This window comes from Ailuropoda melanoleuca, chromosome 13 (assembly GCF_002007445.2).
Source record: "Ailuropoda melanoleuca isolate Jingjing chromosome 13, ASM200744v2, whole genome shotgun sequence".
Classification (NCBI taxonomy): Eukaryota; Metazoa; Chordata; class Mammalia; order Carnivora; family Ursidae; genus Ailuropoda; species Ailuropoda melanoleuca.
This window is the reverse complement of record NC_048230.1, coordinates 30,999,828-31,022,174: the sequence shown is the minus strand read 5'-3', so window position 1 is coordinate 31,022,174 and position 22,347 is coordinate 30,999,828. Positions and strand designations below refer to the sequence as shown.

General features: G+C 52.8%; 2 protein-coding genes across 5 annotated transcripts; one reads left to right on the top strand and one right to left on the bottom strand.

Moving 5' to 3' along the window:
- Positions 1–617: 617 nt before the first annotated feature.
- Positions 618–16,638, top strand: ICAM2 (intercellular adhesion molecule 2). Of its 4 annotated transcripts, none has more exons than XM_034640795.1 (6): positions 618–722; positions 1,138–1,208; positions 10,244–10,348; positions 12,106–12,369; positions 13,739–14,059; positions 14,742–15,077. In XM_034640795.1, exons 1-6 carry the CDS (start codon positions 634–636, stop codon positions 14,888–14,890), a joined length of 999 nt encoding a protein of 332 aa, XP_034496686.1. In that variant the 5' UTR covers positions 618–633; the 3' UTR covers positions 14,891–15,077. The 4 variants fall into 4 exon arrangements, with proteins under 4 accessions (XP_034496686.1, XP_034496687.1, XP_034496688.1 ...); XM_034640796.1 differs by lacking the exons at positions 618–722; positions 14,742–15,077 and adding exons at positions 751–923; positions 15,518–16,638; XM_034640797.1 differs by lacking the exons at positions 618–722; positions 1,138–1,208; positions 14,742–15,077 and adding exons at positions 1,215–2,903; positions 15,518–16,638.
- Positions 16,345–18,486, bottom strand: PRR29 (proline rich 29). Its single transcript, XM_011231420.3, has 4 exons — positions 18,390–18,486; positions 18,026–18,107; positions 17,728–17,834; positions 16,345–16,619 (listed from the first exon to the last, which is right to left on the bottom strand). The coding sequence occupies exons 1-4, from the start codon at positions 18,447–18,449 to the stop codon at positions 16,374–16,376; spliced, it is 495 nt and encodes a 164-aa protein (XP_011229722.1). The 5' UTR covers positions 18,450–18,486; the 3' UTR covers positions 16,345–16,373.
- Positions 18,487–22,347: the final 3,861 nt, after the last annotated feature.

The window sequence follows — 22,347 nt, the reverse complement described above, 5'->3', positions numbered from 1 at the left end:
TGTGGGGCTGTCTTGTGGGAGCGAGATGCCCTGCCCAGCACCCACCTCTGCCCCGGCTTTGATGCTTTCTGCCTATTGCTACAAAACCACTCTGCTAGGGTACGTTGTCTTTGGGGTTTTTTTTTTTTAATTGCTAAGTGAGGTGGCAAATGTGGCAAGATCTGAGAAAGCGAAAGCGGTGGTTCTTAGTCACAAACAGAAGTTTCTCATGGCAGGGCATGTCAATACAGGGAAGACCCAGCTCTGTGACAGTGACTAGCCCTCCTGCAGGGGGACAACAGGCAGCCCATCCTGGTACTGTCCGTTCACCAGAGGCTCCCAGCAGCACAGATGCTGCACATCCAAACAGAGAGTAGGGGGAGACCGTACGGCGATTTCTCAAAAACTTGCACCTAGAACTATCCTATGACTCAGTAATTCCACTTACAGGGTCTACACCTCGAAGAGCTGAAAACAGGGCCTCGAGGAGGTACCCGTGCCCACGTTCATAGCAGCGTTATGCACAGTAGCCAAAGGGTGGGAGGAACCCAGGTGCCCATCAACCAATGAATAGAGAGGGAACGGCGGTGTGCCCACGCGGCACAGTGTTACTCAGCCTTAAGAAGGAAGCAGATTCTGACACCGACTCTTGACATGGACGGTCCTCGAGGACATCCCGCGGATGACAAGCCGCTCACTAAAGGACAGATACTGTTGGATCCCATTGCAATGCGGCTCCTGGAGTAATCAGATTTGCAAAGACGGGACAGAACAGTGGTTGCCAGGGACTGGAAGGGGTTTGGGACCGGGAGTTAGCATTTAATGGGACGGAGTTTCAGTTTGAGAAGATGATAACATTCTGGAGGCGGGTGGCGGTGATGATTGCAGGACAGCGTGGATGTACCCGAAGGCCACGGCGCAGTGCCCTAAAAACGGTTAAAATGGTAGCTTTTTTGTTGCGTGCATTTTGCCAGTTTAAAAAAAATAAAAACAGGAGTGGTCTGAAAGTGAGGTTCGTCTGAGGGGGGAGCCTGCCACAGGAAAGCACGTGACTGTGACTCCAGCGTTAGAGGGGAGGGAGGGCGGAGTCTAACTTCACACACGCAGAACCACACAACCGCAGAAGTGGGATCACCTTGTCCCCTTTCACCTCTCCAGGCCGCTGGACCCCGGGCCGCCCTGCTTCCCCCGCCGCCCAGCACGGTCCTCCCATCGGCAGACGACGACGGGTAAGGTCACGCCTCTCCATTCCCTCTTGGCAGCCTGGAAGGGGTTTCCGATGGACTGTCAAGGCCTGACTTCTAGTCCCTTCCCCTCTCTTGGCCTGTTTCCCTGGGAACTGAGGGGAAAGCGGGCAGAGATCCCCAGAGTCCCTTCTGGGCAGATGTTCCCCGCTGGGTGAAGCTTCCCCCTGTCATCTCTGAGTTCAAGAGTTGATTGACCTTGCTTTTATGGTTGTTTCCTGTTTTTGTCCTCCTGCTTCCTCTCCTGCTCTGTCATCAGGTGACAGATTTAGAAGCATGGGGCTGCCTTCTTGTCCGTGGGCCCACGTGGGTAAGGCCTGAGCCATCGGAGCTGCGCTCCGAGAGGATGCAGAGAGAAAGGGATGGTCCCCTTCCTCTTGGAATTGCATCTGGGGTTCCTGATGAATCTCTTTTATAACTTTCTTACTTTAAGTCTTTTTTTTAATTTTTATTTATTCATGTGACAGAGAGATAGCCAGCGAGAGAGGGAACACAAGCAGGGGAAGTGGGAGAGGAAGAAGCAGGCTCCCAGCGGAGGAGCCCGATGTGGGACTCGATCCCGGAACTCTGGGATCACGCCCTGAGCCGAAGGCAGAGGCTTAACGACTGCGCTACCCAGGCACCCCTCTTACTTTAAGTCTTATACAGGTTTTGCTATTTATTCCTCTTTTACTGCTGCTATAAATGGTGTGCTTTTAAAATTATATTATTGTATGTTACTGATAGACATAAAAACAACTTATTTTTGGATATTGATCTGCTAGCTAGTTGCCTTGCTAAAATCCCTTGTTATTTTGAATCAACTTGTCTGATCATTCTTTTGGATTTTCTAACCAGGCAGTCATATCATATGAAAATACTGATAGTCTGTCTAGGACCTTTGGAGCAATGTTAAAAATAGCAAAGAGAGTGGGCAGCCTCATCTGGTTCCTGCTTTTATAGGAAATGCTCCCAAGATTTACTCATTAAATATAATATATGCATAAGATTTTTGTTAAGTTCTCTTTACCAGTTTAAAGAAGTTTCCTTCTAGGGGCGCCTGGCGGGCTCAGTCGGTGGAGCATGTGACTCTTGATCTCAGGGTTGTGAGTTCAAGCCCCACGTTGGGTATAGAGATTATTTAAAAATGAAATCTTAAAAGTTTTCCTTCCAATCTGCTAAGATCTTTTTCATGAAAGGATATTGAATGTTGTCCTTTTTTTTTTTTTCTGGATGATCCTATGTTTTTCTTCTTAAATCTGTTAATGTAAGTTTTTAGTTTGAGCTCCTTTAAAGGCAGAACCTGGAACAAGGACTTGAGTTCAGGTAGGTTATTTAAGAGGTGATCCCAGAAAGCAGGGAGTCAAGGAGCAGGGGGACTGCTCAGGGAAGGAAGAAAAGCCAATTAAAGGTGTTTGACTGATGTCATGACAGCAGGCAAAGGGAGCCTAACTCTCTGGGACCTCGGGGAATCCTTCTAGATGCCTCCCACGGTTGCCAAAGGAGAAGAAAGAGGCTGGAGCTCCTATCCACCAGCTCTGTCCTTCACTGGTTGAGGGCTACATCTTAGGGAACTTCTCTCCCACTTTTAGAAACCACTTAGCAGGCTAATAAGTGGCTCCTCGAGCGCTAAAGAAGACTCTGAGGCAAGAAGCAAAAAGAAACATGGTATAAACTTGAGGTGGGACACTGCAGGGTAAGGTGAGTCTAAGCTTGCACGAAATTATCCACAGTAAGTACTGTTGATATCAGAGGAGGGCAGAGGCGTTGTGACACAGAGCACCGAAGTCTTCTATTGCCAACATAATAAATGATGTGTGTAGGTTTTCTTGTACTGTTAAGCCACTTTTGCATACCTGAGAGAAGCTCAATTTGGATGTGATAAATATATTTACACACTGCTAGATTTGGTTGGCTAGCATTTTTCGTGTAATTGTTGCATCTATGTTCATGAGTGAGATTGGCCTCTAAACTTTCTTTCTCATCCTGAACTGGCCTCATTTTGATGTTAAGGTTAAGGCTACCCTGGCCTCATAGAAAGAGTTAGTGTTCCTGCTTTTTCCATTCTCAGGGAGAGTTTTGATAAAATTAGAATTATCTCTACTTAAACTTGTGAATACTCTCTGGACCGGTATTTTCTTTGTGGGAAGATTTTAAATTATGGATTCAGTTTCTTCAATAGTTCTAGAACCATTCGGACTTTTTATTTCTTCTCAAATCAAGTTTGGTAAATTATATTTTTCTAAGATTTGGTCTGCTTTGTTTCTTTTTGGGGGGGCATAAGTCATTTATAGTCTTTTAAAATTTTTAATTGTGGGGGCGCCTGGGTTGCACAGCGGTTGGGTGTCTGCCTTCGGCTCAGGGCGTGATCCTGGCGTTATGGGATCGAGCCCCACATCAGGCTCCTCCGCTGTGAGCCTGCTTCTTCCTCTCCCACTCCCCCTGCTTGTGTTCCCTCTCTCGCTGGCTGTCTCTATCTCTGTCGAATAAATAAAATCTTTAAAAAAAAAATTTTAATTGTGGTAAAATACACATAACATAAAATTTACCATCTTAACTGTTTTTCAGTGTAGAATTGGTTGTGTTAAGTGCATTCACTCTGTTTGGCAGCCAATCCCCAGAGTGTTTTCATCTTGCAAAACTGAAACTATGCAGATGAAACAAGTCACTTCCCCTCCCCCCAACCACTGGCAACCACGTCGACCTTCTGTTTCCATAAATTTGTACTGTCTTCATTGTAATCCTGTACCTATGTTCCCATTTTCATTCCTAATCACCGTGACTTGAGCCTTCTTTTGTTTCTAAGTAGATTTCACCAGAGATTTGCCCATGCTGTTAGTTTCTCCAAAGAACTTTTGGTTTTATTAATCCTGTCTACCGTATCTTTGTTTTCTGTTTTGTTGGTTTTTGCTCTCTATTATTCCCTTTTGCATTTACTTTGTTTACTTTGATTTCTGCTCTTGATTCCCCCCCTTTTTTTTTTTTTAAAGATTTTATTTATTTATTTGACAGAGAGAGAGCCAGCGAGACAGGGAACACAAGCAGGGGGAGTGGGAGAGGAAGAAGCAGGCTCCTAGCGGAAGAGCCTGATGCGGGGCTCGATCCCAGAACGCAGGATCACGCCCTGAGCTGAAGGCAGACGTCTAACATACTGAGCCACCCAGGTGCCCCTCTTGATTCCCTTTTGAGTCACTTTCGGGTTTCCTTTGCTGTTCTTTTTCTAACTTTGTGACTACTTACCAAGATTGAACACTTAATTTCTGACTTTTTTTCTAATACAAGAATTCAAGGCTATCCATCTCCCTTGAAGTGCAACTTTTGATGTATCCCAGACATCTTAATATATGTATCACTGAACGTGAAGATTTTTAAAACATGTCATCACAACTTCTGTGACCTGTGGGTCAGAATACGTTTTCACATTACCAAGTACATGGGACTGTAAAGCCTACCCTTTTTTTTTTTTTTTAAGATTTTATTTATTTATTTAAGAGAGACAGAGATAGCAACAGAGGTAGTGAGAGAGAGCATGAGCAGGGAGGAGAGGGAGAAGCAGATTCCCCGCTGAGCAGGGAGCCCGACGTGGGACTCGATCCCAATATCCTGGGATCCTGACCTGAGCCGAAGGCAGATGCTTAACCAACTGAGCCACCCAGGTGCCCTAAAGCCTATCTTTTTAAAGGGTTTGTGTTCTCTAATTTAAAGGTGCAAATCGAGCTTTTAGATTATGTGTTTGAGCTCTTGCATTCATTTACTGACTTGTCAGCTTCATTATTCCTAATTGAGAGACATGCATTATAATTCCTTGCTATACTGATGCTTTTATCTCTTTGGGGTTCTTTCAAGGCAGATGCTTACAAATTTAGAAGTATTATAACTTTCTGGTGATCTGTCCCTTTAGTCCAGGCATTCATGCTATCTTTCACAAATACTTTTGTCTTAGAAGTTCTCTTTCTCTGATATGAACAGAGCATTCCCAGCTTTCTTTTGTAGTGTTCGCCAGGTATATTCTTTCCCATCCTTTGACTTTCAACCATTCCATACTCTTACACCTCAGGTGTGGCTCATAAACACCAGAGAACTGTTGGGTTTTGTGTTCTCATGTTTTAAAAATCTGAGATGAGAATTTAGGAAGGAATGAGTCTACAACCTGCACTACACCCTGCTGAGTGAGAGTCGAGTTTAAAAACCTGCATTTTCAACAAGTTGGCAAGAACCCTAATCCAGAAGTTTCTCTTCTGAGGTTGCGTGTTTGCGCTATTTTTAAAAATAGACTTCATTTTTTTAAAGTAGTTTTATCTTCACAGCAAAACAAAACAGCCCCTACGCGTGCACAGCCTCCCTCGTTGTCAACACCCCCACCCGAGTGGTCCCTCTGTTACACTCAGTGACGCTACACGGGCACATCGTTAGCACCCAAAGGCGGTAATTCCGTTTGTGTTCCCTCTTGGTGTTGTACATTCCATGCCCTAAAACTCCTGATCTCTGCCTATTCACCCGTCGCTTCTCCCCAGCCCCCGGCAACCACCGATGTTTCCTAAGTTCTCATCTCGCTCTGTCACATAATAGTGCCATGACCTAGGCATATCATTAATTCACCTGAGCCCTGCTTCCTCAAATGCATAATCAGAATGTAGAATGGTTCCTTATTTTTGTGGTTCCTTGTTTTTGTATGAAAATTAAATAAAACCTCACTTCAGTCCGTAGCGGAGAATACACATCAACTAAACGTTAGTTTCCCGTTCTTTACCCCCCTTCTCTTAGTAATCGGAAATCAAGATTTGCTGAGAAAAGGCAGAGGGAAGTACCCTTGTGACAGGGTGTATCACCAGAAATCTAAGCAGGGGAAGACACAAGAGGTTACTGCCTCCCAAACCCTCTCTCTCCAACTTGGAAAGTCCCTCCCTTTCTGCTTCCTGTCAGGAGGGTTACCATCCCTACGTTATCCGTCTTCTCAGTCCAACACCTCTGACCCACATCTGACAAACGTGCAGGCGTGGTCTGTCTGTAAGCTGCCCAGGAGCTAAAGTGACTCAGACCTGAGTTGTGTGTGCGGGAAAAGCATGTCTCCGGGACACCAGAGGGAATCTATCCAGGTCATGCGACTCACATGAGATCTTGTCATTTCCAAGGGAATCACCCTGAATCACATTAAGAGTTTGAGGATTTATAATGGTAGTGAGCCCATGCACTATTCCTCTTCCTGGCTGTTCTGTTGTGACTGATTTATGAATACGAGGCATTGTCCTTGCATTAAATCCAGACACCAGACAGGAATAGATTAACACAGGGCAAGGATTTTTTTTTAATTTTTCTTTTAAGATTTTATTTTTAAGTAATCTCTACACCAAATATAGGGCTTGAACTCATGACCCCGAGATTAAGAGTCTCATGCTCCCACTGACTGAGCCAGCCAGGTGCCCCCTCAGGGCAAGGATTTAAAAAAAAAATCTATCTGAAAATCTCTTTCTTTTAACCATAGTTAAATTTTTCATCTTATTGTGATTATTATAAATTTGGACTTCTTAATACGATCTTCTTAAAAATTTACATTTGTCCCTCTTCTTCCATGCTTTTCTCCTTCAATTCTTTTGATAGAAGGTTGTTTTCATGCCATTTTAACCTTCTCTAGTGGTTTAGAACTTAAACACTCTCTCTCTGCTGGTTTTTCTTGAAATTTTACCATGCTCATTATAACTTAAAGGCTATCCTCCCTCCTGAACAATGCAGAGTTTAAAAAGCTTTAACTGTAATCTTCTCTTAAATATTGTTGCCCAGTATTTTAGCTTTGAACTTTTAAGACTTCTCAAATTAAATATTACAAATATTGCGTATTTATTTTCCATATTCGTTTGCCATTTTGTTTTCTCATGCTTCCTTCTTGTATAGAGAACTGTCCCGCAATCCTTTCTTCTTCTGGACACACACTTTTAGAAGTTCCTTTAGTGGAGGTATGTTGGGGGTAAACTCTCTCAGTCTCTGTTTATCTGTGTCTTTCTCTCATCTTGGTTCTTGAAAGACGGTTTTGCTGGCAACAGAAGAGAAGTCACTGGATTCAGACCCAGTCATGACAAAACCCTTCCCCAGACCTGTGAAGAGATGCATTCACTCCCCAAACCGATCTCCATTCCTCTCAAATCCTCTTGTATCTTCCAGACCATCTTAACTCTTCCAGCTTTATTGACCTCTTCACTGGAGAACTCAGAGACCTGAAGAATAAGGCAGGGAGTATTTGGTGGTGGAGCAGCTCTCCAAGAAGGAGCATGAATTTCTTCTCTTGTCTACATGATGGTCTGGTTCCTCTCATCCCTGGGCAACTTCTTGGCGACAGGAAGCGGTGGCCTTCCCTCTTTGTTGGAAGCATCCATCCTGGCCTTCTAGGGTCTGATCATCAGGCCCCCGATTCCACTTCATTCTCTCTCCCAGAAGGCCTTGTGGCCTCATGCAAGTACAGCACTCCCCCCTGCCCTCCCCCACACCGCCTTCCCATTCTGCCCTAAAAGTTCTGTGAGGCAGAACAGGGCTCCAAGTAACTCCAGGTACACAAGGACCCTGACTCCTATGGGCAGGTTTGAAGGGCCAGACCCTTCCAGCCTAGAAAGCTTTTTCATTTCTGCCACACAGAGTCATCACCAGCTCCTCCATCCAGCCAGCACTTGGCCTGGGACAATTCGGGGGCAACTTCCCACCACCACTGAGTCAAGTTCCTTTCTCTCAGCTTCTTCACTGGCTGGGAGCATAAGTGCGGACAGCTGCTGGCTCAGGGGTGCCCGCTGTTAGGATCAGAAAGGGAAGGGGTTGTTCCTACCAGTTCCGTTCAGAGAGTCCCAGGAAAACCACTGCCTGGGCTTCACTCTGAGGGCCCATCTTTGGGGGGGTGAGGGGCCCTGATTGGCCTTGTTAGGTGTTCAGCCCAGCTCCACAGCCTGAGGGCCAGCAGAGATGTCAGCAGGAGAAAGGGCAGACCCAGAAAGAAAGACCCCCATCCAATCTTCTCTGGGTTGAACACCAAGACAAACTACTTCTATTCATTTACTCCTCCGTCCCTCCATCCTTCCTCTTACTGAACACTTATTCGGCATCAGCTGTTTACCGGGTAGTACCTACCATATCTGTGGTGGAACAGCAGACGGTTCTAGAGTCAGCGTCTGCCCTCACGGGTAGACAGCCTGGCAGGGAGGGAGGGGAAGTTGATGTGTAAGCTATCAGATGCAAAGCCATGTTCCCACACCTGGAGATCAGAGAGGAAGTGGTGGGTGGGAGCAGGGGCTGACGGGCTTAAAGCCAGACCTGTGGGCCCCAGAAGCTTCACTTGAACACTGGTGGGGATGGAGTCAGGCTGGCCCAGCTGACTGTGCTGTTGGGATTCACAGGCACAGACCCTTCCAGAAGCTGTTTGTAGCTCCCTGGGCATGAGAAACACACACACACACACACACCTCACCACCACTACCCCCGCCCAGCCCATCACAGCAAGGAAGCTCCCAGCAATTTCCTTTGGCCTCCTGCTGTCTTGCGTTTCTCTCTCAAGGGTCTCCTGGGGATGTAGCTTCTAAGAATCCTTCTCTTGCCACTGCTCTGTGGGCTTCCTCTCACGCATAAAAACTTCACTCTCTCCCAGGCATGTGACTTTGGGCAAGTCAATCGCTCTGTGCCTCAGTTTCCCCATTGGTAAGACGGGGACAGTGATACTACCTACCTCACAGAGGCAGAGTGCTTATGACAGTGCTGACCTGTAGTCAGCTCACTACTACATTATTTTCTTTATGATTTTTGCTGTTTTGCTCTCATCATCATCATTATTCTGACCTGGTGGCAACCACAGTGTCTCCACCATAGCAGTGGCCACTGTCTGAGCCCCAGGCCGCACCTGCCGCCTCCCTGCGGGCTGGAGGAGCGTTTCCTGCAGCATCACAGGGACCAGACCCCGGGCTGGGGTTACCACTCGCTCTTTCCTCCGTCTTCTCTCCGCATTACTCCGAAGCAGTGTGGTCCAGGGACGTCCCTGCATCCAGGCTGACCAGCAGCCCTTGCCCACCCCACACAATGGTGACAGCCTTTGGCCTCAGCAGCCAAAGAGAAGGGCACGACTTCACTCCACCCTCGCAAGCCAAACTCTGTTCCTGAAGATGTTGGGGTGCCCCTTGATAAAGCAAAGAGACCCGCTCCTCTCCTGCCTCTCCCAGGCCCTGCTGGCCCCAGGGACTCCTGCTTCCGGGGATTCCCTCAGTAGCTGACAAAGCCTCCCTAGAAACTCACTGCAATGCCTCAGGCCCTAAGCCCCCCCTCCCCAGACCAAGGCTCCTTGCCTGGAAGGGTTGGGGGGAAACACCATAAGCCAGGCCCTAGAAATGGAGGCTAGGGGTTTGGGCTACAGCCATTCTGAGCCCCATTACCTCTGTCTGTGCCCGGGCTGCTGGGGACTGTTGTGGGAGCTTTTCCCTCAGGTTGTCCCTATCAGCTGAGTTCAGGGTGGGTTGAGATTGCAAGCCTGGTGGGTGTTAAGGTTTAAGTGGCCGTGCCCAGGCGGGGGAGGGGGGGCACTGGAGGGCCTCCATTGCTTGCCTGGGTCTCCTTGGAGAAGCCCAGCTCCTGGCCTGCTCTGCGACGGAGACGGCATGTCCTGGACAGGACTGACCAGATATTCTCTTCCCAAAAGGGAACTCGATAATGTGTCCTGTAGGATTTGAGGTTCTCAGGTCTGGGGCTTGTAGGCATCACTGTCCTTTGTGCACATGCAGGGCCCCGAACCCCATGTGTGCGCACATCCCTCGCATACAAGCGTACCCGTCCCTCACCCTGCCCCCTGCACAGCAGCATGGCGGGCGGCCAGCTTATACCCCAGCTTATCGGCTACTTCCCAGCTTCCTCTGCCTGCGTTCCTGCAGGCCTGGAGCTCTGAGAGCTGGCCTTCCACGTGGCTTCCAGAAGACCTCTCAGATAATGAGAGGAAATGTGGTCATCAGCTCACAGAAGGCTGGGGTTCCGGGCTGTGGCTCTAGGCCACCACTCCCTGACCTGGGTCCACCATCTCCCTCCAGGAGGCCCTCCGCTGTTCCCAGTGAGCCTGTGGATGCCACTCGAGATGTCCCCTTTTGGTTGTTGGGGCCTGCCCACCGCCCTTCTTGCCCTGTTCTGCTGCCCAGGTGAGCTGGTACCTGGGGTTGGTGACTTGGCACGTGCCAGCCCAGAGGGGGGGCTGCCTGCCCCCCTGGCTTCAGGCATGGGAGGCGGGGCTGGTCCTGAAGTCACTGAGGCTTTGAACACAGTGGCAGCCTACCCGGGGTACTGGATGCTATGCCAGCCTGGCTCCCCCATGATCCCGGATGGGGGAGTGGGGAAGCTGGCCTTTTGGATGGCGGGTTGAACAGGCCCCACAGCTTCATGGCCTGTGGAAGTGGCAGGCCGTGGAGGCTGAATGGTGGGCTGCATGGGGGCTTGAGGCAGGAGGGGAGGCTGGGGTTCAAGGGAAGGTGAGGGAATGCCCCACTGTTCCTCAGATGTGGCCCAGGGACAGCAGGGGGCAGCAGGACATGGCCTTTTGACTACCATCAAAGGGAAGCCAAACCCTCCTCCAGGGAGTCAGGGCTAGCATGTGCTGAGCACTCTGTTTTGGACAACCTACCAGCTGCTTTTCTAGGGCTAGCTCACCACAACCCTGCAGGAAAGGGATTACTAGCCCATTTGACAGATGAAGAAATAAGTTCCGAGAGAGAAAGCACCTTGCCCAGGGTGATACAGCTGGTACACAGCAAACTCGGGATTCCAGTCCAGCTCTGTCTACCTGCAACGCTCCTTTCTTGCCACTTCATTATATGCCACTCGCTGAGGGCTGAGTGGGGACATGCTGATGTGGAGGGAGCACAGGACAGGCCCAGCTGGTTGAGATCAAGGACCTTCTGAGTGAGAGGTGAGCTCTGAGGACCCAATCTTGACGCATCAAATACTTCTGAATGTCCATCACACACAGGGCATGGTGCTAAGCACTGAGGGAAATCTGGGCCCTGCCTTCCAGAAGCTCTAAAACATCTAAGGGAGAGTCAGCATGGATACCAATCATTTGCAAGGGGGTCCCATTACCTTCCTGAATTCCTCTCCCCCTGCCTATCTCCTCACTGAGCTCTGGCCATCTTGATCTAGCTGTTCCTCAAGCACGCCAAGCGTGACCTTGACCCAGGGTCTTAACACTGGGAACACTCCCCGCTTCGCAGGTGTCTGCAGGGCTCACACCCACCTCTTCCATGTCTTTGCTCAAATGTGGATGCCTGGGTGAGGCCTGTGCTGACCACCCTATTAAAATGGCAGCTCCTCCGCATCTCTGTTTCCCGCCCCAGGCACTGATCACCCTCTGACAGCCCGGCTATTTCACTTGATTATTGTCTGTCCCTTCACGATAATGTGAGCTCTGCAAGGCAGGGTTTGGTCTGCTTTGGTCACTGCTATGACGTCAGAGCCTAGAACAGTGCCTGGCACACGCGAGTATTCAAAAAGTATTTGCAGAAGAAAGGAAAGGAGGGAGGAAAGGGTTGAACCCAGGGCCACAGGGGTCCAGAGGACCCAGTCCACCTCCATCTCTGAGAGGTCTTCATGGAGGAGGGGACATTTGGGCTGGGCTTTGAAGGTCATATAGAATCCCTCTGCATGGAGATGGAAGATGTACGTGGAGAAGACTCATCTGAAGGCTGGAGGAAGAGTGACCAGGGGCAGGGAGACCGCTGTGGGGTAGCCTCCACCGTCTAGACACGAAGCAAGACATAAGACCTGAACAAGGGGAGAGCGGCAGAGGGGCCATCTCTGGCCTATCTTCTTGGGCACCTGCCCCTTGATCAGACTGCCAGCAGTGGGCAGGTCCCCTGGGCCGGGCAGCAGAGACATTTGCTGCCCCATCTTTCTGCTCTTCCAGGGTCTGGAGAGGGGTTCGAGGTACGCATGTATCCAGAGCAGCTGCTGGTGGAGCCCGGAGGGTCCAAGTTTATCAATTGTAGCACCAGCTGTGCCCAGCCTGAGGCCGGCGGCCTGGAGACAGCCCTCACCAAGAGCCTGCTGCAGTCCGGACCTCAGTGGAACCAGTACGTGGTCTCCAACATCTCCCAGGACACAGTCATCTACTGCTACTTCACCTGCTCCGGGCGTCAGAAGCTGAAGAGTCTCAATGTCAGCGTGTTCTGTGAGTGCCGCCCTGCCGGGCCTCCTCCCCAGGGCAGAGCCCGTGTCTGCTGATTTTGCAGAGCTACTCTGTTACTGCTCCTGGGCGTTCGCTATGGCCCCCACCTCCCTGGGCTCCTGGGGTGATGGGGAGCAGGACCCCGGCCATGGGCTCAGAATCTGCTCACACCCTTCACTGGCCTCCTTGAGCCTGCTGGCCATGCCGCCTCCGAGCCTTGCTCAGAGGGCAATCCAAGCAGGGTTTGCACAAATTTACAAGTCATTTCCCAGGCAGGGCTCACAGTCTCCTCCCCCGCTCAGTAGCAGCCCCGTCACCGGATACCCCTCACCCCACCACAAATAGCGGGGCATGAACAGAAGGGCCGCCGTGCTCTCCAGTCGCCCCTTTGCCTCATGAAGAGGTTAAGGCATTGCCTGGTGCTTTTATATATATATGTAATTTTTTTTTAGATTTATTTATTTATTTGAGAGAGGTGGGAGGAAAGGAGGGGAGAGGGAGAGAGAACCCAAGCAGGCTCGGTGCTGAGCGTGGAGCCGGACGCAGGGCTCGATCACGACCCGAGCCAAAACTGAGAATTGAATGCTTAACCGACTGAGCCACCCAGGCGCCCCTGCTTTTATATTCCTGAGGGCCCCTGGCAAATGTGTGACCATCACTCACACACACCTGTGCACAGGCCATGGAGACCTTCCCACAGGGCAGGATTCTCTCAACATCTCGGCACCAAGGGTATGGCTTGGGTCCTCCCCATGACCAGCATCAGTGGATCAAGTGAATAGAAAGATGTTCTAAATCCAACGTATTACCTTGGGGTGATGGGGGCAAGGTATTCTAGTTCGAAAGGGAATCCAGGGCACCACTGAGGGCCCAGTTTAATAGATAAGGGATGGCAGGTCTAACTAAGCAAGGCAGGTCTGACTCCAGCCCCCACCCCTTAAGTGAGGCCCCCACAACTCTTGGCCCAGTTCCAGTGAGCACTCCCTTCTTAGTCTCAATACAATCATCCCGCGGTTTAATATGGAAATTTGTGTTTGATTTCTGGAGAAGAAGGAGACAGATCCAAATGTTTTGTTTCTGGTTGGCTGCACAATTTCTAGACCTCCTCTTTGTAGACCCCTGACCACCTCCATTCTTGTCCATTCCAGAAAACACCATGTTGGTAAAACTCCCAGCCAATCCATCCTTCACCCTGAACTGCTTCCTCCTTCCTCTCCTTATGCTGGAGCAGGCCAGGCCCCAGACGCTTCCTCCCCACGTCCAGCCGAGGCCCGAGAACGCTGCGGTGCCAGGGAACGGGCCAGGCCGGGGCGGGGGGGGCGCTGCTGGGACTGCATCCCATCCTGACCAGCCTCCTTCTTCCTTCCTGCAGACCCTCCAGAGCAGGTGCTGCTGAAACTACAGCCCGCGTGGGTGGCTGCGGGGGGGTCCTTCACAGCCGAGTGCCACGTGCCGGCTGTGAGACCCCTTGAGAGCCTCACTCTTACCCTGCTCCACGGCAAGGAGGCTCTGTGCAACAAGACCTTTACGGGGGAGAAAAATGGCACCCGAGGGGCCACGGTCACGCACAACAGCACGGCTCACAGGGAAGACAGCCGCCACAACTTCTCGTGCCACGCCCACCTGGATCTGCGGTCTCGCGGCGGCAGCATCCTTCGCAGTGTCTCCGAGCCCCAGATGCTCAAGGTCTACGGTGAGGAGTGCCCCCCGGGTGGGAGGGGTGGGAAAGGGCATTCGCCTTCTGGTACTTAGGGGAAAAAAGAGCCTTTGGCACGCCCTCGGCCAGCTCAGGGGGCAGGCACACAGGGATCCCACACTGAATCCCGAGGCTCCCCTCTTGCTTGTCCCCAAAGCTCTCTCTGAGTGCCCATGTTATAACCGAACGAGTTGCTTAGCAACTAGTGAACTGCGTGACCTTGACCAAGGCACCCTCCTCTCTCTGGCCATGGCCCCTCTCTACATTCAGAGGTTGGGCCCTGAGGTCCCCTGGAGCTCTGCCATTCTGTGACTCTTGATGGCCAAGGTGTTCTCTGTCTTCAGAGAGTTTGGTAGAAGCTTGCTCAGCTCTGTCCAGGGTGGGGCTTGGCTCGGACCACGCCACTGTCCAGGCCACGGTGGCCAGCATACACTGGTGCGAAGGGCCGGTGGCAGGGGAACATTAGCCCTAGCGGTCTCACAGAGGGCTGGCTGCTGGCCTAGACCCCAGCCTACCTTTCCCCAAGATCCTGCACCATTAGCCGTTCATCTCGGCAGCACAGGTGGCTGCAAGATGGACAAGGCATGTGCGGGTGACAGGGGGACCCTTCCTCCCCCTTGGGCTCTAGCATCGAGGACCAGGGGACTTCTAAGACCACTGCCCCCTCCTCCCTCCCCAGAGCCCAGGCCAGACAACCAGATGGCCGTCATCATCTCAGTCGTGGCGGTGCTGCTGTTCTTGTTTGTGGCGTCCATCCTCCTGTGCTTTGTCTTGGGCCAGCACTGGCGCCAGAGGCGGATGGGTGCCTACGGGGTACAAGATGCTTAAGTAGGGCCTAAGTCGGGCCTACTGGGCACAGCCTACGTGAGTGGCACGGCCCCCACCACAGCAGCCACTGGAACTCAGCGTGACTCCTCAGCATTGTGGTCCAGCCCTGGCTGCAGGACTGTACCAAGCAGCCAAGGACTTCGGGGTCATTTCCTTTTCTAGTCTGCATATAAACACCTGGACTTAACCCTGTGCCTCATGTCTTCTCCTGGGATAGAACGCCACGGCCAGGAAAGGCACCCACCAGGCCTGGACTTTTCTCCTGGGAGGACTCCTAAGCCTCCCTCCACCCTCTCCTTCGCAGGGGCCTTCCAGAGCCCCAGCCAGCCCAGGCCCGGGGGCGCCGTCATGCTGACCAGTCCAGGCACCAGACACCCATCCTCTCGGAGCCCTGAATGACTAATTTCTCCTGAGGGACGGTGAGGGAGACACGCCCTGGCCCGGGAGGCAGAGAGACGTTCTGTTCCTACTTGGCACTGGGGGACTCAGGCCACTCCCGCTCAGAGCAGGACAGGGCTCTGACTTCTTTCTGCCAAAAGAGCCAGCTTCCTGGGGCAAGGGTGGGGCCCAAGGGAACTGGCTCAGCTCCAGGACCCTCTGAGCCAGGCCTCTCTCCCTTTACTCTAGGCCTTCAGAGAGCCTTGGACAACAAAAGCAGTCCTCCCCTCACCCCTGCTCCGTCATTAGGCCACCAAGACCCCACAGCACTGCCATCCCAGACAGGGGTGAGTGGAGGAGGTAGAGGGAGGGCTCTGGTTCCCAGACCCCCAGACCCCCCACCGGCGGTGGCTTCCCAGCCCTGGATGATGCTAAGAGGGGCCTTTACTCCAGGGCAAATGTCAGGCCAGTTCAAGGTCTCCGTGTGGTGAAGAGGGTTTTGATTCACCCAGGAGAGGGCCTGGCTGTGGTTGGGCAGGGAGGGCTGCCAGGCATGAGTGCAGAGTCCCAGGCACTAGAGGGGCCCTTGGGGGCTCCAGGGCTCTTTCCAACTCTGTGGTAAAGCTGCCAGGGTCCCAGGGCTGGTGTCTGTCCTCATGGTAGGCTCTCGGCATCATAGTAGTCTGGGGAGAGACAGCACCCTTATCTTGGCTCCCTGCTGCCTCACTGGACCCCAAGGAGAAAAAGGGAAGGGGACAGGCCTGTTGCCTGCAGCAGTGATGATAGGCACTCCCCCGCCCCCCAACATGGCCCTCCTGGCCTCCTGACCCATCCCCCGCCTGGGCCCCACTGCCCACCCACCCTGCCCGTACCTGAAGCGGGGGGTACATCCGCACCCACAGTGCCTGTGGCACTGGGGGGTGGGGGTGGGGGCACAGTTACGCTTCTCCTAACATGGAGAAAGGAAAAGAAAGACCACACCCCATCAGAGTGGTCTCTGGGGTCTCACCCAGAAGTATCTCCACCCCACTCCCAGCTCCTGGTGAGCTCTTCCAGCCCAGCCCCAGGGCAGGGCCCTGGCAATGCCCGGATCCTCCAGCCTCACTTACCCCCCCCTTTTCTCAGAGGCAGGAGGGCAGTGCTGAATCCTGGCTGTGTTCTGCAAGTGCGGCTGATGTGGGGGGACGGAAAGGAAAGGGACTGGCCAGGGGAGCGAGGGGCCCAGCATGGGCATCGGGCAGGGCAGGTAGTGGTGGTGAAACACCAAAGGCCCTTCCTCCTGGGCTTGCATCTCCTCCTCCTCTCCCACCTCCTCTTCCTCCTCCTCCTCCTGTTGACCCTCCAGGTAGACCTGGGGATTGTGGGAAAGGGGGAGGAGGGATGATGATAGAGGACCCAGCGTCCCTACCCCCACTTCTCCGTTCTTCTAATTTCTCCAGAGGAGCGTCACAACATGGCTTCCCTTTATTGAGCAGCTACTGCAGGCAAGCCAGGGGCTTCAGAGAGATCTGTTCCTTATTTTGCGGGAGGCAAATCTGAGGCTCAAAGAGGTTGAGCGAGGGGCGCCTGGGTGGCGCAGTCGTTAAGCGTCTGCCTTCGGCTCGGGGCGTGATCCCAGCGTTCTGGGATCGAGCCCCACATCAGGTTCCTCCACTAGGAGCCTGCTTCTTCCTCTCCCACTCCCCCTGCTTGTGTTCCCTCTCTCACTGGCTGTCTCTGTCAAATAAATAAATAAAATCTTAAAAAAAAAAAAAAAAAGGTTGAGCGACTTGTCTAAGGTCACCCAGCTAAATAAGTGGCCGAGCAGGGACTGGAAGGATCCAGGTATGGCTCCAGAGCAGGGTCAGGAGTCCAGTGACCTGTGTCTGGCCTCGCCCCCAGCCCCTGGACCCACCCGTGCCCCATCCGGGAGGCGGGGTGCTCATCCCAGGGGCTCCCTGAGGGCCAGGGCATGAGGCGTAGCGGCAGCTCCTGCCAGCCTGGATGGTAGACACAACCCGGCCTCCTCCAAGCGGCAGAATCCTACCTGGCTTTCAAGGGCTAGTTCTAAGGTCACCTGCTCCTCCAAGGAGCCTTTCCTCATTCCCCAGTGAGTGTGCGCTCATGCCTTGTCCCTCTCCCCGTGCCAGTGGGGATGAAGTCGCCTTGTATTCATAGTCATTCATTTATTTTTTCACTTTTTCAACAAATATCACTTGAGCACCTAATAAGTATCAGGCACCAAGCAGACTCAGGGCCTGCAGTCTAGTAGGGGATGCCCCTACTAGACCAGAGTGGTCTGGATTGGGGGACTCCCACCCCAGGGAGGCTGCTGACTTGGGAGCCTGGCACATAACAGATGCCAAAGGGACCCAGCTGAGTCTTTTTCTCCAGGATCCACCCCAGATGGATCCCCACCCTTGGACCTGCAGGTGGACGGCCCTGGCGGCACACCTCCACCCCACCCCCAGCAGACGCACCTGCGGGTGGCAAGAGCCCAGGCTCGGGTTGAGCGCGCCTGCCGCCAGGCCACTCAGCAGCAGCTGGTGCATCTGTGCGTTCTGCAGCAACATCAGCTCCAGCAGGTCTAGGCCGGGGTGGGGGGTGGTCAGCAGGCCCACGCCAGGCCTCCTACTGCCCGCTGCCCCGATCCCAGGGCCTTACCCCCCCATCCCCCAACGCCCAGCCCTAGACGGCGCGGAAGGGAGGTGCAGCGAGGACGCCCAGAGAATGTGCGAAGCAGAGTGGGGTACGAGGCTGGTGAGCCCCGAGTCTCACCTTCCTTCACTCTGCCCGGCCTCGGCCTCGGGGGCGGCGGTGGGACGGCCCACGCGACGGGCTGCAGGACTGTCACCCAGGGCTGGGGGGAGCGGGAGACTCAGCCAGGCGAGGCGGGCAAGGGATCAGGGCCAACCTCTCGCACCCCCCGCCCGTGCACCCCGCGAGTGGCCTCCCTCACTCCGCTGGGCCTCATTCTCCTCCCCGCCAGCCCACGGCCTCCTGGTTCCCCGAATCCCCTCCTCTGCGGCTGGGGTCGCTCTCCGCACCCAGCCCACTCCCTCCAAGGTTCGGCCCCTCCAGGGACGGCTCCCCAATCAGCCATCCCTCAGGCCTCCCCGGTAAAAGCCGGCTCATTTCTCACCATCAGGGAGGCACTCTGCGGTGGGGGCTGACCCCAGCTCCCTCCAGTGCCGGAGGCCATGCGGGCTCCTGCGGGTCAGGGCTACCTAGGCGACCTGCGCGACGCCAAAGAGTCCTCCCACGCATGCGCAGGTCCCTCCCCGGCTCCGGTGCTCGGGGCTCGCTCTGCTCTCCTTCCCCACCTCCTGCTCTCCTCCCCTCTGGGACAAGGAGTCCCCGAGGCCTCCCTCCCCCAGGAGGCGGGTCGCTCTGCCGGACGTCCACCTCCAGCACCCCGGGCGGCCCGGCATAGCGTCTTGCTCCTCGCTGTACCCTCCACCCTTGCGCACCTCCGCGACCAAGCCCGNGCGGGGGGGGGGGGGGGGGGGAGTTGTTCTCATGTTTGTTGAGTGAATGAGTGAGGAGCTGGGGAGACCGGCCCCAGTGCAAACACTTGGTTTTCAGGTTCCAGAATTGGCTAGGATGATGAGTTAAGCAGAAATAGAAAGTTCCGTAGGAGCTGGCTTGGCAGGGAAGGGCAGGTGAGTGAGGAGGGCAGAGGGGGTATGTTCTCTGTCACGCTGAATCAGAGGGACGTCCTTTGGGCCAGGAGTGGTTTCTGGAGCAGACCAAGGACGGAAACATCAACCAAGTTCACAGAAAAGGCTGGGCGCTGGCCAGAAACAGGTAGCTGGCCCTTTGCCCCCTCCCAGCTGTTTGCTCCCTCATTCCTGGCTGCTGCTTTGCAGAGGTGAAGAAGCCTGGGGAGGTCAGCACCAGTGCCCCCATTATTGTCCCACATCCTGGAAAAACTACCAGAGCATGCATTCTTTTGACAGGAAGTTATCAAGGTCTTCTTTGCTTCAGAACAGGTGAGGGGAGAGATCTATTTCGGCAGCTGTGACCATCCTAAGATAGGCCCTGAGCAGCAGTCAAGGAAAATCCAGACAGGAAGCTGGGATTAGCACCCCTTGAGTTGCCCTTCCCCCACCCCCTACTTCTGTTCAGCTCCTCTTCCTGGCAGTCCTGGTATCTAGAACCACGAAGACCATTCCCACCTCCTCTTTTGTCCCTTAGTCCCTGGGAGGGGGCCTGTGGGCAGAGCATTAGCTGTGAGTCTTATAGCTTCAGTGTCCAACAAACTGACATTGGGCAATGTGGTGACAGGCCCTGGGGAAGTGGGATGAGCACAGAGGTGCATCTTTCTGTCTGTACCCTCATTGCAGTAAGAGGGGTGAAACCAGTCCTTGTGTTTACCATCAGCAAAACCTTGACCAAGGAGGGGCCTGTGTGTGTGAGATGCCCTTCTGAACACTGGAGACACAGCAGTGTATTCTTTCTGGTCCCAGCATCGTTAGGAAGTGAAAATGTACCCATGGGAAGAGAGCAAAAATACAAGGCTGTGCAAAGTCCCCTGTGGGTGAGACCTAGAAGAAGGGGTCATAAAAAGAGATGAATTGATCACTGAGGGATAGAATTCTGAAGTGGAAGATGGTGTCAAGCAGTGTGGGAGAGAGAGAGGGCGACCCAGGCTGGGGACACTGCCCGAGCAAAGGCACAGGGGCAGGAACCGACAGGGCTTGTAATGATCCAGTGGTCACACTGTCTGACTGTAGTGGAGGGTCTGGGCAGAGAGAAGTTCCAGCAGCCTAGGCAAAAACAGGTCAGACTTGCAGGCCAGGTCGTAGAATTTAGGCTGTGCCATGTGGGTAATGGAGAGCTTTTGGTGAGTTCTGAGCAGGAGAGAAATAGGGGGTGACGTGTGCACAGCCGTGTTTTAGGAAGATTCACCTTGTTCCTCACATCTTAGTGTATGTCAACGAGAATTAGGAAGAACAAATGTCTGCTGGGGAGGTATCCTCCCAACAGTATACAGCTGGTTCCTGCACTCACCTACAGTGTCTCCACCTAGGGATATTTTCTGGCCAGAAGGCAGGTGAGAAGTCATCCTATGCAACCCTGATACATTTAAGGGACAGCACTTGATGGTAGAGCCCGCTGGCCTCAGTGGGACAACTCTGGGAGAATCCTCCCCAAAGTCTCTCAACAGTCCCACGTGTCCCAGTTATAACCTACTTACCAACCAAATACACACTTCACTGGCTTTTTTCCTCTCTCCGTCATTTCTCCAAACCAAGACACCAGCCTCCCATTCTCTCTGTGTCTGCCCCCAGGCTGCTAAAAACTCCTGGAAAAAAGCAATACTAGTAGCTCTATGATAAATTTGTGTTCGGTGAGGTAAAATACCGAAACAGACAGTGAAGAAAATTCATCTGGGAGTATAACAGTCAATAGATTAAACTGAGGCAAAGCTGGAGGCAGGGAGGCCAGCAGGAGGTCACCACCCTCCTCTGACTAAAAGCATCCCAGAGGGGTACCTGGGTGGCTAGGTCAGTTAAGTGGTTAAGCATCTGCCTTCAGCTCAGGTCATGTCATGATCCTGGGGTCCTGGGATCGAACCAGGCATGGGGCTCCCTGCTCAGTAGGGAGCCTGCTTCTTCCTCTCCCAAAGCCCCTCCCCCAAATTGTGCGTGCGCACGCGCGTGCACTCTCTCTCAAATAAATAAATAAAATATTTTTTAAAGGAAAATAAATAAAGCCCAGAGCAGGTTGGAGACTGCTGTAGAAAACAGGCAGGGACAGGTGATTACTTCACTACCTCAGATATAAGATCACATGTTGACCCCACATGGGCTTTGGAAGACAGGGCTGAGGTAGACATGCCTGGCTTCTGTATGCAAGTAGTGTTCTTTGTAAAGGAAATGAAAGCATTTGCCCTTCGAAGAATGGAAAAACCGCACACGCTTATCTGTCGGAGCTATTTTGCTTATAGAAGATCTAACATTAGTCCGACAGCGGAGGAGGTGACTTTCTGGCCACTTGCCTGGCCCACTATTATTTTCTTTGAGGCACTGAACACTCCACCTATTTCCTTTTCATTTTGTCTCCATGAGGACTCTCGTTCGCATCTTTGTTTGTTTGTTTTACCAGGTTTTTCATTTGTTTGTTTCTGAGCGTCCCACAGCGATATATATCAAAAGTCCTCCCTGTCGCCTCGGTCAATCTATTTCTGGGAATAAACTCAACATGGCAAAAGATTTCGCCTCAAGTGTGTTCATCACAGTGTTATTTTTAAGGGTTGAAAATTGAACATACGCAGTGTCCTCGGATAAGGGGATGGTTGTGTAACTGAAGGCAAGTCGCTCAAAGGGAAGAAGGTGCTGCCATTAAAAAAAGAACAACAACACACACACAAAAAACCCCACAAAAAATGAGCTCCTTCCTCTCCTCCTCAGATGGGAACGGAGAGAAAAGGGTGGAAATTTCAGTGTTTCTTTTTGGTACAGATGAGGAAGTGCTGAGCAGAGACGGGCGACCCGACAGCAGGCCCTTTTCTTGGGCCCAGGTCCTAACGAGGCACTAATTGGAAGGAGCTGGTTACATGACTGACTGGCTCTGTTGGGAAGCCCTTGAACATACCACAGAAAAGAAATCCCATTTTTCTGCTTAGAGGCTCTGACTATGCTGTTTCTCCAAATAGCGGCTCTCCTTGTGAGGTGTGTGTGTGTGGTTTTGCCTGACAGGGCCCTGGTAGTACTTTGGGGACTTATAAAGTGTAGACAGCACCAGTGGGATGCACGGTGGTGGGGACTCAGTTTCAAGGTCCCATCCCCACTTGGAATAGAGCTGTGGGGTGGAGCCCAGAGCCCCTCCCCTACTCCCTGGAATTGGGGTGCCAACCGTGGGGGAGCCCCTGCTGAAGCTCCCAGGAAGTCCCCCTGAGTGAATGGCTCAGGGAGAAAACTGAAGCCCAGGTGGGGGTGAGGGGCGGGGGGTAGTAGCCAGGACAGGGTGGGAGAAGGCCAGTTCCTGCAGGTCAGGGTAGGATTTTCTGAAAGGTGGTTCTATTCTGCAGAATTCTTGTGTCTGCGGGCAACTGAAACTCACCCTAAACTAGCTTAAGGAAAAGGGATGCTTTC

Bases quoted from the DNA above. Each gene is read 5' to 3' on its own strand.
- PRR29 (XM_011231420.3), bottom strand. From the start codon at position 18,449: ATGGCCTCCGGCACTGGAGGGAGCTGGGGTCAGCCCCCACCGCAGAGT. The intron at 18,108-18,389 runs GTGAGAAATGAG...CGCTCCCCCCAG, and splicing joins CGCAGAGTGCCTCCCTGATG to CCCTGGGTGACAGTCCTGCA. The intron at 17,835-18,025 runs GTGAGACTCGGG...ACCCCGGCCTAG, and splicing joins GCCGGGCAGAGTGAAGGAAG to ACCTGCTGGAGCTGATGTTG.
- ICAM2 (XM_034640795.1), top strand. From the start codon at position 634: ATGGACGGTCCTCGAGGACATCCCGCGGATGACAAGCCGCTCACTAAA. The intron at 10,349-12,105 runs GTGAGCTGGTAC...CTGCTCTTCCAG, and splicing joins TGCCCTGTTCTGCTGCCCAG to GGTCTGGAGAGGGGTTCGAG. The intron at 14,060-14,741 runs GTGAGGAGTGCC...CTCCCTCCCCAG, and splicing joins CCAGATGCTCAAGGTCTACG to AGCCCAGGCCAGACAACCAG.